Source organism: Tachypleus tridentatus, chromosome 3 (assembly GCF_004210375.1).
Source record: "Tachypleus tridentatus isolate NWPU-2018 chromosome 3, ASM421037v1, whole genome shotgun sequence".
Taxonomy (NCBI): Eukaryota; Metazoa; Arthropoda; class Merostomata; order Xiphosura; family Limulidae; genus Tachypleus; species Tachypleus tridentatus.
The window spans coordinates 42,803,318-42,820,620 of NC_134827.1; the positions used below are offsets into that span (position 1 = coordinate 42,803,318).

The 17,303-nt window shown below is 32.0% G+C and overlaps 1 protein-coding gene across 4 annotated transcripts in view; it reads right to left on the reverse strand.

Annotated features, from left to right (window-relative positions):
* The window catches only part of Stam (signal transducing adaptor molecule), a 57,790-nt gene that overhangs the window by 17,838 nt on the left and 22,649 nt on the right, over window positions 1-17,303 (reverse strand). For 2 of the 4 annotated variants that reach the window (XM_076493906.1, XM_076493908.1), the window contains 4 exons: window positions 16,828-16,923; window positions 9,497-9,579; window positions 3,704-3,770; window positions 2,501-2,579 (listed from right to left, as the gene is read on the reverse strand). In XM_076493906.1, the coding sequence (XP_076350021.1) occupies window positions 2,501-2,579; window positions 3,704-3,770; window positions 9,497-9,579; window positions 16,828-16,923 (325 nt within the window). Of the gene's footprint in view, window positions 1-2,500; window positions 2,580-3,697; window positions 3,771-9,496; window positions 9,580-16,827; window positions 16,924-17,303 lie in introns of all 4 variants that reach the window. The other 2 variants (XM_076493905.1, XM_076493907.1) reach the window with 1 other exon arrangement.

A 17,303-nucleotide genomic window follows, 5' to 3' on the forward strand; every position in this document is an offset into this window, starting at 1 on the left:
CAGCATTAATAAAATTAGGATGGACAGAAAAAATGACAAGTGGGGTTGTTTTATTTCCAGACAAAGTGTTGAAAATTTGAACTGCAAACAATGTCAAAACATGACAAAATCAATTCTAAAATATTTTTGAGTTAAAATTTCTATAAAACTGTCAAATTATAAAATAAAACTCATGCTTCAAAAACCTTTATCAAACAGAAAAAAAGAAAAACCTAGAGGAAACTGTTTTTCCAGTTTTCACACACTATAATTTATAAATCCTAAAGCATGTTATCAATAACAAATAAGCCTAACAAGTAGAAAAACAAGATCTTCATTCAAATAAAGCATTATATCCCTTTAGTCATGAAAAACTGTCATATGAAGTTTATTAAACAGAAATTCTCAGATCTATGTTTTGCTGCAAAGTGTTGTGTAAACTTAGTGTTAGTATCCTATGTTTACCTCTATTGTAACACTATGCTATAACTTACCAACAGCATTCTTAGTTTACCATTATTGCAACATTTTGTTGTTTCTACATGTTGTGAACTTACCATTAAGATCCTTTGTTTACCATTATTGTAATACTTTTTTTGTTTCTAAGTGTTGTTAACTTACCATTAAGATCTTTAGTTTACCCTTACTGGAAATCTAAATTGTTCAAAAATGTTGTAAACTTACCATTAAGATCTTTAGTTTACCCTTACTGGAAATCTAAATTGTTCATAAATGTTGTAAACTTACTATTAAGATCCCTTGTTTACCATTATTGTAATACTTTTTATGTTTCTAAGTGTTGTAAACTTACCATCAGTATCCTTTTTATGATCCTATTTGGACTCTAGATTGTTCATAGATGTTGTAAACTTACCATTAAGATCTTTTGTTTAACCTTACTAGAATCATAAATTGTTCATAGATGTTCTAAACTTAACAACAGTATCCTTTGTTTGATTCCACTGGGACTCTAGGTTGTTCCTATGTGTTATAAACTTACCATTAATATTTTCTGTTTACCCTTACTAGAACTCTAGATTGTTCATAAATGTTGTAATCTTAGGAACAGATTCCTCTTTTCACCCATACAAGAAATCTAAGGTCCTGAATTATCAAGAAATCTTGGCTAGACCACTTTGTTTAACTTTTCTGAAGTATAACACATTCTTTGTTAATGTGAAGATGACTTAAGAAGGTAGAAACGATGTTCTGTACTTTACTTTAATTGAAGTTTTAATACCAGTAACAGCAGTCTTGATAATACATTTATAATATATTCTATCATTTTCAGCTGTTGTCTCTAGCTATTTTCAAAGCTCAGAGGCATTGATATGACAAAGAAGTGCTGTAGGCATAAAAACACAGAACAGAAAAATGAAGAAGAAACAAAGCATGGATTCTTTAGATTTCCCAAGGAGTGATAATTCTTAGCAAATACTACCCTATACTTTAGGATAAGCATAAATATTTAAAAATTTGATAAATGCATAGTTACAGCTTTGGGCATTGAGCAGGTAGAATATTTGATGCCTGCCCAGTAAAAGTGGTTTTCTCTGGGCACTCCAGTTTCCCCCACATCAAAAATGTTACCATTGGATCTATAAATTCCTTGCACTGTGGCCCTGAAAGGATCCCATTTTGTATTGTTTTTATTTCATGTTATTGTTAACAAATTTCTGTTTTCTTCCATCTTCATTTATATTTTTTATATATTTTTTCTATATTTTATTATTTTACTTTTTTCAACCTTACTTTTCTATAGCTCTTTCCTTAAGTCCTGTTAATGACAAGACTCACTGCAGCCTCCACCTTCCTGCTTAAATCATATCATATACTGTCGAGCCAACTCACCAAGCTATGACTTTCCTGAGGATAGCTACACAGCATTTCCTGGCACATTAGACCAGTGCTTCATCTTTCAAATGTCTAACCTTCAAGCTTCAAATCAACTTCACTACTTAATCTCATCTCACACATGGGGCTCAAAAGAAACTAAAGTTTCTGAGTACCCCCATCAGAGCTTGTGAGTCTTAAAAGTCTAAACAGCTCCAAGTAAGATCAGATTGGATAAATAAATAACAGACAAGACTCCTCCAAACTGAATAGAAATTAGAGTTGTAGAATTTTTTCTTTGTGAAACATATTGAATGCACATCCGAAAATGCTACAATACCAATTCTTTAAAAAGTGTTTACACAGAGTAAGAATTTTATTTTTTATGTAATATCTAACATGATGTTGATGGCTGAAATATTCCAAAATAACCTTAGAAACTTAAGCTTCTCATATGTACTTCTGAGTCCTATGAAAAACAAATAACATTGTAAGTTTACCAAAATACATTTGGATGCATCAAGTTCCTTCTGTATGTATACCAGATTTGTAGGAAATATTGATTCCTCCCCAAATGAAAAAAAACAAACAAAAAACACTAAATAACTTATAAATAATGTTGCAATTTGTCATCTTCATTTACAAAATCTTTAACCTAAAATAATTCATAAAAATATATTATTTCTACCTTTTGCAATGTCATCTTCTTCCTGCTGACTGCTTACAACATTGGGATCTTTGGAGTATGTTGGAGCTGTCTTCTTAGGCTTAAAAATAAGTTTACAGTCAAGTTTTAAATTACTTGGTTTTTATTGTTGCCACATCATTCAGTAAAGTTTTCTCATGAAGAACATCCATCACAATATATGATTTGTCTTCTGAAATCGATAAGCTGAAACCATTTTCACATACTACAAACGCCATTCAGAACCACTCAGAAAATCATAAATTTACTACCTTACTACAAAGAACTTGTAACAGAAAATACTATTTTCTCAAGACCATTAAAATTTAAACTTTTATCTCATAGTGTTAAAAAGATACGAAAAAAAAACATACAAAAATATTAACACAATATATAAGCGTATTAATTGTTCTATTACATAAATAATAATTCATCCACATTTAAGCTCTCATAGATCTTATGCAGACAAGCCTATGTTACACACAAACAAAATAATAGCACATAATATAACAGTAACTTATCAACAGTTTAGCCTTTATACTTTTTAGCTATTCAGTGGTGTATTTAGGTAGGGGCTAGATGGGACTCAGCCCCAGAGCCCATGGACTTAATGGGGACCCATTGATAATTTTCTTCTGTGTAAAATTACATGGGATGTAGGGCCCACAACAATTATTAGCTCCTGGGCCCACACAACCACTGTAGCTATTATATCATCAGAAATACTCAGTATGCACTTACATACATTAGTTTTCCAACGGTAAAATATATACAGGTTCTCAGATTCAAAATAACTTTCATTCAAGTTTTGAAAATTTACACAGATAAAACAAATATAATACACATACACTTACTGTATCGTATAAAACATAAATATAATACACGTACACTTACTCTATCAGAGGAAACATAAATATAATACATGTACACTTACTGTATCAGAGGAAACATAAATATAATACACTTACACTTACTGTATCAGATAAAACAAATATAATACAGGTACATTTACTGTATCAGATAAAACACAAATATAATACACATACACTTACTGTATCAGATAAAACAAATATAATAAGGTACACTTACTGTATCAGATAAAACACAAATATAATACACATACACTTACTGTATCAGATAAAACATAAATATAATACACTACATTTACTGTATCAGATAAAACATATATAATACACATACACTTACTGTATCAGAGGATTCTGTAAATTCCATTCCTTCAGTCTTTAACTTGTTGTACAAAGAAGGAATTAAACTGGAAACAAATAATGATTCATCTTACAACTACAGTTTGTAAAACAGAAACTGGTTGTTTAAAACCTGTAATAAATCAGAGTTAAAACTATTCGTGTATTTCAAGTAAAATGTGGGTACTATAAGACAGTAAACTATTTAGCATAACAACTCTCCCAACATTTCTTGTATTAAATAGTTATACTACAGAAAAGTATAGAACTTAACAAAATAACAGTGTTTTCCATCATCACAATAAAAATACCCAATCTGTAAACAGATAGGGTGTTTAACAAGGTGAAAGAAAACAAGAATGTGAAAACACTTGTATGAAACATCTACTTACAAAAACCTCAATGCTAATTTCTTAAACTGATGGGTCACTTGGGCAGTAACTTTGTTACTTTACTGGACTGAATCTGGTCTGCTTTGTTGCAGTGAAAAGTAACCCCCATCACAGATGTTCTACTTATGTGTACAAACATTGTGTTATAACACAAAAACTGAGTAGCAAACTATTCCCCATCACTAATGTTCTACGTACATGTATAAATGTTAACATTTTCTTACACTAAAATGCATTTCTGATAGATACCTCACTTTTCACCTCAAAGCATTGCTAAAAATGTTTTTACTAACAATGCACTGGTCAATATATATATGTAAAAATGGATGGTATAAGTTGAGAAAATTCTGTGTAGAGGAGCGAACGTTTTGACCTTCTTTGGTCATCATTAGGCTCACAAAAAAAGAAAGAGGTAACTGACCGATAGCCGACCACATGTTTGAAGGGGGTTGTGAGAATTGAGTGTGGGAATGTAGAGGGCGTGCTTAGATGTTTGATTATATTTATTAATATAGGTATAAAGATGTTCCTTTGTATTGATTTATTTTGGGCTTGAGTTGTTGTGTAAGTAAGGCTTCTTTAATTTTGCATTTGTTTTTCTATATAGTATTTGGATGTTTTCTATAGTTATGTTGTGTTTATTTGACTTGCAGTGTTCGAAAACGTGTGAAGATGACTTTTTGTGTTCTTTGAATCTGGTTTCCATTTTTCTACTTGTTTCTCCAACATAGAAGTTGTGGCAGTTATCACATGGTATTTTATAAATACTATTGGGGCGATGTTTGTCAGTGTCGTTTTTCCACATCATAGACCTTAGTTTTGTGCCTGGTTTTTGAGTCATTAATTTTATCTGGTGAGCATAGTTTTATGGCTATATTTATTTGGTTTCTTGGTATGTTGCATTTTTGTTTTGTTTCATGTGCTGAGTCCCAAGGAATGTATAGTCCAATATGGGTGATTTTTCAGTAGACTTCTGTTATATATTTTGTATCAGTTCTTGTAATTTTGAGGTTAAGAAATTATATTTGATTGCTTTCTTCCTGTTCACATGTGAAGTTGATGTTGGGATATATAGAGTTAATATGATTGAAAAAATTATGTGTGTTCTGTAGATGTGAATCCCTCAATCGTGTCATCTACATATCTGTACCAGTACAGTGGTGGATGTAATGCTGTGTTAATTGCTTGTGTTTCAACTTGTGTCATAAAAATATTGGCTAGAACTGGTGATACTGGGTTGCCCATGCTTAGGCCATTTGTTTGTATATAGTTGTGGTTGTTGAACATGAAGTTTGTCTTCATTGTAGTGAATTCTATAAGGGTTGCTAATTGGTTGCTGGGAGTGTCTACTGATGGGTTAGGGTCTTGGATATATAGTTATAAAACTATCTCGTTGAAGCCTTACTTATACAACAACTCAAGCCCAAAATAAACCAATACAAAGGAACACCTTTATACCTATATTAATATATATAATCATACATCTAAGCATGCCCTCTACATTCTCACACTCAATTACACAACCCCCATCAAACATGTGGCCAGCTATTGGTCTGTTACTTCTTTCTGTTTTTGTGAACCTGGCGATGAACAAAAAAGGTCGAAATGTTGTTCGCTCCTATACACAGAATTTTCTCATCCTATACCGTCCATTTTTACATAAATATTTTTCTCTACAAGTGGGTTTTCTTGTTATCACGAATGCACTGATCTTCTAAAGAACTTCACTTTCATGCTATTCCAGAACATGTGACTACCCTTCACCAATCATACATAAGAAAACACCCGTGTAGTATAATGTTAGTAACCAATGTTACTGGAAGTTATCCCATCTGCACAACAGTACCAATGTTACTACATGTTATCACATCTACATAATCTTACCAATGTTACAAGAGGTTATCACATCTGCATAACAGTACCAATGTCAATAGAGGTTATCACATCTACACAACAGTACCAATGTTACTAGAGGTTATCAAATCTACACAACAGTACCAATGTTACTAGAGGTTATCACATCTACACAACAGTGCCAATGTTACTAGAGGTTATCACATCTACACAACAGTACCAATGTTACTAGAGGTTATCACATCTACACAACAGTGCCAATGTTACTAGAGGTTCTCACATCTACACAACAGTGCCAATGTTACTAGAGGTTATCACATCTACACAACAGTACCAATGTTACTAGAGGTTATCACATCTACACAACAGTACCAATGTTACTAGAGGTTATCACATCTACACAACCGTAGCAATGTTATTAGAGGTTATCCCATATACACAGCAGTACCAATGTTACTAGAGGTTATCACATCTACACAACATTACCAATGTTACTAGAGGTTATCACATTTACACAACATTACCAATGTTACTAGAGGTTATCACATTTACACAACATTACCAATGTTACTAAGTGAGGTTCCATATACACAACAGTGCCAATGTTACTAGAGGTTATCCCATATACACAGCAGTACCAATGTTACCAGAGGTTATCACACCTACACAACATTACCAATGTTACTAGAGGTTATCACATTTACACAACATTACCAATGTTACTAGAGGTTATCACATTTACACAACATTACCAATGTTACTAAGTGAGGTTCCATATACACAACAGTGCCAATGTTACTAGAGGTTATCCCATCTACACAACAGTGCCAATGTTACTAGAGGTTATCCCATCTACACAACAGTGCCAATGTTACTAGAGGTTATCCCATCTACACAACAGTGCCAATGTTACTAGAGGTTATCCCATCTACACAACAGTGCCAATGTTACTAGAGGTTATCCCATCTACACAACAGTGCCAATGTTACTAGAGGTTATCCCATCTACACAACAGTGCCAATGTTACTAGAGGTTATCACATCTACACAACAGTACCAATGTTACTAGAGGTTATCACATCTACACAACAGTACCAATGTTACTAGAGGTTATCACATCTACACAACAGTACCAATGTTACTAGAGGTTATCACATCTACACAACAGTACCAATGTTACTAGAGGTTATCACATTTACACAATAGTACCAATGTTACTAAGTGAGGTTCCATATACACAACAGTGCCAATGTTACTAGAGGTTATCAGATCTACACAATAGTACCAATGTTACTAAGTGAGGTTCCATATACACAACAGTGTCAATGTTACTAGAGGTTATCACATCTACACAACAGTACCAATGTTACTAGAGGTTATCCCATCTACACAACAGTACCAATGTTACTAGAGGTTATCACATCTACACAACAGTACCAATGTTACTAGAGGTTATCACATCTACACAACAGTACCAATGTTACTAGAGGTTATCACATTTACACAATAGTACCAATGTTACTAAGTGAGGTTCCATATACACAACAGTGCCAATGTTACTAGAGGTTATCAGATCTACACAATAGTACCAATGTTACTAAGTGAGGTTCCATATACACAACAGTGTCAATGTTACTAGAGGTTATCACATCTACACAACAGTACCAATGTTACTAGAGGTTATCCCATCTACACAACAGTGCCAATGTTACTAGAGGTTATCCCATCTACACAACAGTGCCAATGTTACTAGAGGTTATCCCATCTACACAACAGTGCCAATGTTACTAGAGGTTATCCCATCTACACAACAGTGCCAATGTTACTAGAGGTTATCCCATCTACACAACAGTGCCAATGTTACTAGAGGTTATCACATCTACACAACAGTACCAATGTTACTAGAGGTTATCACATCTACACAACAGTACCAATGTTACTAGAGGTTATCACATCTACACAACAGTACCAATGTTACTAGAGGTTATCACATCTACACAACAGTACCAATGTTACTAGAGGTTATCACATTTACACAATAGTACCAATGTTACTAAGTGAGGTTCCATATACACAACAGTGCCAATGTTACTAGAGGTTATCAGATCTACACAATAGTACCAATGTTACTAAGTGAGGTTCCATATACACAACAGTGTCAATGTTACTAGAGGTTATCACATCTACACAACAGTACCAATGTTACTAGAGGTTATCCCATCTACACAACAGTACCAATGTTACTAGAGGTTATCACATCTACACAACAGTACCAATGTTACTAGAGGTTATCACATCTACACAACAGTACCAATGTTACTAGAGGTTATCACATTTACACAATAGTACCAATGTTACTAAGTGAGGTTCCATATACACAACAGTGCCAATGTTACTAGAGGTTATCAGATCTACACAATAGTACCAATGTTACTAAGTGAGGTTCCATATACACAACAGTGTCAATGTTACTAGAGGTTATCACATCTACACAACAGTACCAATGTTACTAGAGGTTATCCCATCTACACAACAGTACCAATGTTACTAGAGGTTATCACATCTACACAACAGTACCAATGTTACTAGAGGTTATCACATCTACACAACAGTACCAATGTTACTAGAGGTTATCACATTTACACAACATTACCAATGTTACTAAGTGAGGTTCCATATACACAACAGTGCCAATGTTACTAGAGGTTATCAGATCTACACAATAGTACCAATGTTACTAAGTGAGGTTCCATATACACAACAGTGCCAATGTTACTACAGGTTATTAAATCTACACAACAGTACCAATGTTACAAGAGGTCATCAAATCTACACAACAGTACCAATGTTACTATAGGTTATCATTTGTTATAAAACAGTGTCATAGTTAAGAATGATATAACAGATAATTAACTCAATGGATATAACACTGTTTTCCAACCTTGTGCTACATGTCCAGTAGTAATTTCACATATTGATATACCATATAATTATCTTGATTTCTATCTAGAAAATGACCCACTAAAAATGAATGTGACTGACTTTAATACTTTCACATTAGCAGTATACTGTCTTATTTTAATTAATTATATAAATATTTACAAAGCATGTAAGGTGGAAAACTATCAATTTAAAACTATAGAAGAATTTAAAAACTTCCCACAGAATCATTAGATTACATTATACAAAATAAAACATTATGTAACATAAATTTCATACAAAATAAAACATTATGTAACAAAAATTTCATACAAAATAAAACATTATGTAACAAAATTCATACAAAATAAAACATTATGTAACATAAAATTCATACAAAATAAAACATTATGTAACATAAAATTCATACAAAATAAAACATTATGTAACATAAAATTCATACAAAATAAAACATTATGTAACATAAATTTCATACAAAATAAAACATTATGTAACATAAATTTCATACAAAATAAAACATTATGTAACATAAATTTCAGCTAAAAGAATGGAAATTGATTAACACAAAAGATGTAATTTCAGTTGATAACATCAGTTGTAAGTTGTTACCTCAACTGGGGATCACTCTTAAATTCTTCTTCTGCCCACTTTTTGATCAACTGCTTCAATTTTTCTACAACTTTAGGATGTGCCTGAATCAGACAATAAACAGAAGTATCACAGTGGAACTATATATAACTAAAAATAACTTTGTAAAACATTAGCTATCTCAGAGCAGTTTGTTACAAACAGTTTCATGAGTCTACAACTTAAAGGTTTAGAAATACACTCATACTCCAAAGGTTAATAGCATATCACAACTACAATTTAGAGTGAGTTTCAAAATTCAAATATATAAAAACATCCATAGTTATGAATGTCTAGTGTTATGTTAATTAGTAATAGTTATTTACTCATCATTAATATCAGAGCAAAACCAACTATTTGTATAACTGAGCAGACAAATTTAACAGAGTAATTAATATAATTATACATATTTGTCCAGGTATGTAATATTATAAAACATACATTTGAATGAGTGGCTTTAATGACTGAAATATGTAGTAGAATGTGTATAAAAATGTTCAGACAAATAAAGGAAACTAACCCAATGACTTTTTCAGATCATTAATTTAATAAACCCTTATGAAGATGGATGTGTCTGAGGAGCACATTAGATATATAATACTTTAAGAGTTTACAAAAGCAGTAGCACAACAAAAACCACATGAAACAATGAAGGTGTTTATTGTGTGGAGTCTCTCAATGAAAACAAATGTCAAAAGTTGTTTCAGAAGTTCAGATCAGATGATTACAACTTAAGTGATGTGCCACGTTCAGATAGTCCTGTTAAGTTTAATGATGACTTGCTGCTGGTTGTACTTGATGGAGATTGTGCTGTAACAGTTGAAGAACTAGCACAGAAGATTAATTCTACCCATTCAACAGGTTATCATCATCTGACACAGCTTGGGAGGGTTTCAAATCTTGGAAAATGGGTCCCCCATGATTTGACAGAAGCCAACTTTAGAGCAAGAATGGACATATGCACTTCTCTACACTGTTGTGAACGTAACTCATCTTTTTTGGACAGGTTAGTGACTGGAGCTAAAAATGGACATATTATAAAAATATTAAGCACCGCAGACAATACCACAGTGCAAGTAAACTGACTAAAGCTCAACCCAAAATGAAATTCTACCCTAGGAAAGTCTTCTTAAGCATTTGGTGGGATATTGTTGGTATGATCTACTTTAAGTTGCTGCCACTCAATGTAATGATTACATCAAACTCTGTTGTCAACAGTTACAGTGCTTGAATGTTGCACTGAAAGAAAAGAGGCCTGCTTTGGTCACTCATAAAGGTGTTGTGTTACACCAGGATAATGCATGACCCCATACAGCAAGGATCACATCTGTAAAGACTAAAGAGCTAGACTGAGAAAAACTTCTACATCCTCCTTATTCTCTTGCTCCATCTAATTATCACCTACTCCGAAGTTTGCAGAACTATCTTGATGGAAAAGAACTTGGAACACATGAAGATGTCAAAACTACCATCTATATATGGGTCATTCCATGTCAAATCACCCAGGTTTTGGACATTTTTCCAGGTGACCCCTTCAGAATGCCTTGAAAAAATTCACATGTGCTCATCCACCCATATAATGAAAAACTGCAAAATTTTAGATCAATATCTCTAATAGTTTCTGATCTACAGCCCTGTACAATTTAAGTTCATGTTTTTTTATTTTTGGTAGAAGGGTAAAATTTGCTACACTGACTGAATTAATCTCACAGAATTCAAAAATGGTCTCAAACCAAGTTTATTTCTCTTAGGATTTTTATAGTGAGGCTGTAAAATCACCTGAAATCACCTCAAAATGGAAGCATAGATTTGCAAGATTTTTAAAATTCTTGTAGCACTGTGCTTTTTGTGTATGATTTATCTTTGTATTTATTATATTACGAATCTTAAACTCAGCCACATCTACACATAACCGTAATGCATACACGATATATTTGAATTGCCATGTGATCTAACTAGTTATGCCAACAAACTTGTTCAGAAATGAATTGGTTCTTTCTTGTTTATTACAACTTCAGTGTTTAACATTGTAAAAGACTGGTTAGAATATTTCTGTGGGATTCATAAAATTCTGACAGGCATTTTTCAAAATGGTATGGAAATATTTGCACACAGTAACACACCTGAACTGAATTTTTTTGTAAATAAAAAACGTATGGTCAGAGGATACTTTAAAAAATTATAACTCAAAAAGTAGGTTGAACATCATCCTGATGTTTTTGTAGATCATATTCAGAGATGCAGGAATATATGGTAAAAATCTGAAAAGGCTGAATAACTGGTGACATGGTCAAACTGTGGCCTGAAGTAGGGCTATTTTTAGCTAAATCATAAAAAGTTGCATGCAGCTAAATATTTTTACAGGAGATCTAACAGTCTTTTAATTACAACAATTGCTGATTTATCAACTGATATGTTATAGGAAATTTGAAAACAAAATTCAGCTTTGAATCATATAAAGTCTTAGAGCTATGGCTTATTAAATAAACCAATGTTTTTTACAATTTTGGGTTTTCGGGTGATTTTACAGCCTCACTATAAAAATTCTAAGAGAGATAAACTTGGTTTGAGACCATTTTTGAATTCTGTGAGATTAATTCAGTCAGTGTAGCAAATTTCAGCTTTCTACCACCATTACTCTTGCAGCTTTAAGCAGCCAAAGTTGCCCGAAAATGAATTCACCAGAAATAAAAAAAAATTAATTACATTTTACAGTGCTGTAAATTACAAACTATTAGAGATATTGATCTAATCTTTGGTAATTTTTCATTATATGGGTAGATGAGCATGTGAATTTTTTCAAGGCATTCTGTGGGGGTCACCTGCAGCCCCTTGGATGATTTGACATGGAATGACTCATATTCTTTTCCCCCAAATCCCAAGAATTTGATAGAAATGGCATTCAGAACCCTGTAAATCATTGGCAGGAAATAATTAATAATAATGGAACACACATTATTGATTAAATAATATTAAAAGCATTTGAAATCCTTTCCTTTTTCTGAACCTAAAATCGGACATTACTTAAGAAATCACCTGATATACACTAAGCTAACAATATTAAATAATCCCCATAAAAATACACACACACACATACATGTATAACAAAAAAATGCATTAAAATTAAACAAAACATGTTGAATTTTTTTTTAAATATTTTTGGAAATACAGAGAAATGTTAGTAAAAGTTATTATTTCTAGTTAAAAATAAGGTCATTAAGATCTTGTCACTACTTTATGTGGGTGTACACCTTAAGCTGCACATAAAAGCACAACAGTCACAGTAAACTACGTCTTTACTGATGTTGTGTTAATTAATGCCTCTACCATAAGGGTGGCAGGAATGTTAACTTCAAGAGGTGAATTTTATCTTACTTAACCCCAATTGCTGGTACCTTTATTTATTTATTTACTTTTTATGTTTATCTTTTTCTTATTCTTATTTTAACTTTAAAGAGCAGTCACCTTCCCACAACTATCTGCAGGCAGTGAAGGGTGATATAGATGTGGGACATTGTTGGATTGAGTACCAACATCTTGTTGTCCAAATATCTAATCTTCTTATGTGAGACTTGTGAACTGGAAGTCAAGACTGATAGACAGTGTATCCCCAGTCACCTCCGAAAACTAGGATACATTTTATAAACCCACATTGTTGGTTGTACCCTAAGATACTTAAAAAAAAAAATGTAGCAGTTTTGGTTTGGCTTAAAAATGTATGGTTATAATATAAATAATCAGAGGTTGAGATTTGCTGTTTATAATGCAGTCCTTCTTCATGATTTTGTTTGTTTACTTTTTAACTTCATTTAAATGTAATTAAATTTAACTAATGTATGTAGATATAGGGTACCACGTGTTTTCAGTTAATGTATATAGATATAGGGTGCCACGTGTTTTCAGTTAATTAGTGAAAAAATTATATGTTTTTGTTCCCTCTTTGTACAGACTGAAGTATCTAAGCAAGTTACTAACTTTCACTTTATTTAGGAGGCAAATTAGACTAAGTGAAGATTAAAGCCTCCTTATATGGTTCCTTACAGGAATAAATATTTTGATTTTGGTTAGTAAGCCTAGTTATATATTTCTGTGTATCAGATAATTGTTGCTTTGAAATTGTGAATTTGTTACGTGTTTATGGAATTCTATAATAATTTTGAGCTTTAATTTTCTATAGTGTGTTAACTGGGGAAGACCATGGGAAACAGTAATTAAGTGTATCTGGTGGATTTCCTTCTGTCTTCTTTATTTTTGACAAGTATGTTTGGACTGAATTGTATTTTATATACTTGTTTTCATAATTATTACTAATAATTATTTTTGCTGTCTTCTAAAGAAGATCTTCTGGTAAGATGATGATTTTTTGTGCTCTATGAATACATATTTTTAAGCCTACCTTAGTATGAAATTGTCTCCATTCTTTAGTTTCCAACTGTCTAATACACGACGGATGAGTGTATTAATTCTGTTTGACTGCTGTTCATTGTTTAATAAAAGAAACTTTTAAAAGTTATATTCAATATTTTCATGTATATTGTAGAACAGTGAGGAGACAAGTAAATATTTAAGGAGTTCAAGGAAGTTTTGCTAGTATTTTATTCATTGGACAAAATGTTTTTTTTACAAACATTTACACTACTGGCATTAGTAATTAAAGACTGACATGAACCACCTTTGTTATATCTGCTAACTGATGTCTGCTCTTTGTTACCTACCTGATGCAACTTATTGAGAAACACGTAGCCAGTCCTCAAATCAGTTAAGTAAGTTCTTTTAACTTACACACACACACATACACACACAGGCTGTTACAACCAAACACAAGATGAAACTAAAAATAAAGAATGCTACATTAATTGAAAGGATCTCAGGCTATAATGTAGGACATAAAATGTACCCTAGGTTTTGTAGGTGACTGTGAAAGTGGGACTGTCATGGCAGTGGGAATACACTGTCTATCATCTTAACCTCCATTTGCCAGTCTCACATAAAGGAGTAAAATAAAGAAATAGTAACAGAAGTTAAAATAATATAAATAGAAATTAGGAGAGCGAGATGTGAGTGCTCAAATCTGCAATGTCTCACATCTATAACACCATCACTGTCTGTAAACAGTTATGGGAAGGTGACTGACTCTTCAAAATACACAAGAAAAATACATAAAAAAATAAAAATAAGGTATTACATTTTATATTTATTGTTAACCTCAAATATGAAGATAGTGGTAATTTGAGAATGTGATCATTGCTGGATTAGGTTCAATGTTTCTCTGCATACGGGAATAGTGATATGATTACAAATTTCAAAGGAGTTTAAGAGATAATATTAAAGAAAAACATCATAAATTTAAATTGACTGGTATAACAGGTTCCTTAGAATATTATAGAACATCAGGAAAGTTGATAAAACAGGAAATTAGGGCAGTAAAAAGGATGTATGAGATAAGGTTGGCTGAAAATATAAAACAGGAAATTAGGACATTAAAAAGGACGTATGAGATAAGGTTGCCTGGAAATATAAAACAGGAAATTCGGACATTAAAAAGGATATATGAGATAAGGTTGGCTGAAAATATAAAACTTAACAATGAGGATTTCTTTAAGTACATTAAGGGTAAACAAAATATCAGAATGGGCATAAGACATCTGAGGGACAATAAAGAAATGCTCATAACTAAGTATTATTAAATGGCTAGATTATGAAATTTTGCTTTTCTTTCAATTTTTATTAATGAAAGTTGAACTACTATTCCACATCTTGAACAGTTAATAAATGGAAACAAGATCAAACAAAATGACTGCATGAATTCTGTGCTAGTTAAGAAAAACTCAGAAGTTTAAAAAATAATAAACACATGGGTCAGATAATACTTCCCCAAGAATTTTGATTAAAAGGTTAAAGATTACTTACTACTATATTTTGTTAGTTCTTGAATAGTAAGCAGGATTGGAAGCTGACTAATGTAACTCCTTTTTACAAGGGAGGAAATAGAAATTGTCCTAATAATTATAGACCCATTAGTCTTGCATCAGTTATGGGAAAAGTTCTAAAAAGTCTGATAAAAGATTCTGTGTAGATTGATTCAACAAAGTTACTGGATAGTCAACATTGTTTCACTAAAGAAAAATCTTGCTTTACAAAGGTAAGGGCATAGATTTGAAATTCAGAAAGCATTTGACAAAGAACTACATAAAAGGCTTGTAAAAAAATTGTCTCTATCGGTTTGGACAAGTTATCAAATTGGATGGAAGAAAGCAGAATGTTGTTATAAATGGAGTTCAGTGAAAACTGTATTGATGTCAGAAGAGCTCAGTCATAGAAACTTTGCTATTTTGATTTGCATGAATGACAGAGATTAAGGAATGGTCAATAAGTTACTCAAGTTTGCTATGACATCAATGTCTTGGGTGTTGCTGGATGTGAAGAGGATACTACTGGTTTACAAAAAATGTAGATCATTTATTAAAGTTGGGCAAATAAATGGCAGATAGGTTTTAATTATAATAAATGTAAGATAATGAATGTGCATAGTTTGAATCATAATTTGGATAGGAATAGCCTTAACAGTGTTACGAATGAAAGAAATCTTGGTGTAATAGTTGATCAGTCTCTAAAACCATCCAGGCAATGTGTTGTTGCTTGTGGTAAGCCAAATAGGATTATAGGTTTTGTCTACAAATATACTGAATACAAGTCTAAAGAGGTTATAATTAACTCATATTTAGAAAATTGTATCCAGTCTTAGGCTCTTTACCTCAGGAGAGACATTGAATTATTGGAAGGTTTTGGAGAAGGGCTGTAAGAATGATGCCTAGAAAAGAGGGGTTGTTATAAGAGGAAAGACTGGAATCTCTCAAATTATTTTCTTTTTTAAGGTACCATTCTTGAAAAAGAAAACTTAGATGATGTCTGCTTGAGGTGATTAAGATTGAAACAAGAATCGACAATGTTGATGCATCAACTTTTTTTATATTTAATAGTAGGACTACAAGCTACAAATACAACTTTTCACAGCATGTGAGCTATATTCAGCTAAGACACTTTTATTTTTCTAACAGGGTGGTGGCCTTTGGAATGAGTTGCCTTTAAATGTTATGGATGCAGTAAATTTATGTGAGTTTAAGAAAAACTTGATAAGTACATGACAGATTAAGGCTGGCTTTAAGATTTATTATTATTATTTTAGGAATTATTTTAACATAGTTTAGAGGACAGACCAACCAAGATGGAACAATAGGTTCCACGTTGTCCCAAAATGTTATATTAAAATTAACTCAAGATATATTCAAGATTGTTTAAATAATAACACTTACTTTACCAAGTAACTTTCTGACTTCTGATTCAAAGTCTCTAGAACATACTTCAAGATGAAACTGTTTTCCACAATTGTTTACACAAGCATCAAGCAGCTATGGAAAAATGAACATTTATATAATGTCTTCATTTGCTTATATCTGAACAAAACATAACAGAAACTAATAAATTAATTAGTTATTTTATAACATAAAAAATTAAAATGTCTCTTGTAGTATTATTTATCATAACATATGAAAGATACACTAATTTTTTCTCTGCTAATGTCTTTTGCTATGATATAAAAATCCCAACTAAAAACATTAGAAGAAAATATAATACAATTTATGTTTTCTTTGTTTCAGATATGCAGTCTTTCACTAATAATCTAAATACTTTGGGTGTTTGGATAACTTGTGACATACTACCATAATTAATTATGCATAATATCTTAGGTAGTTACTGATTTATCTATTTAATATTTTCTTCACAAAAA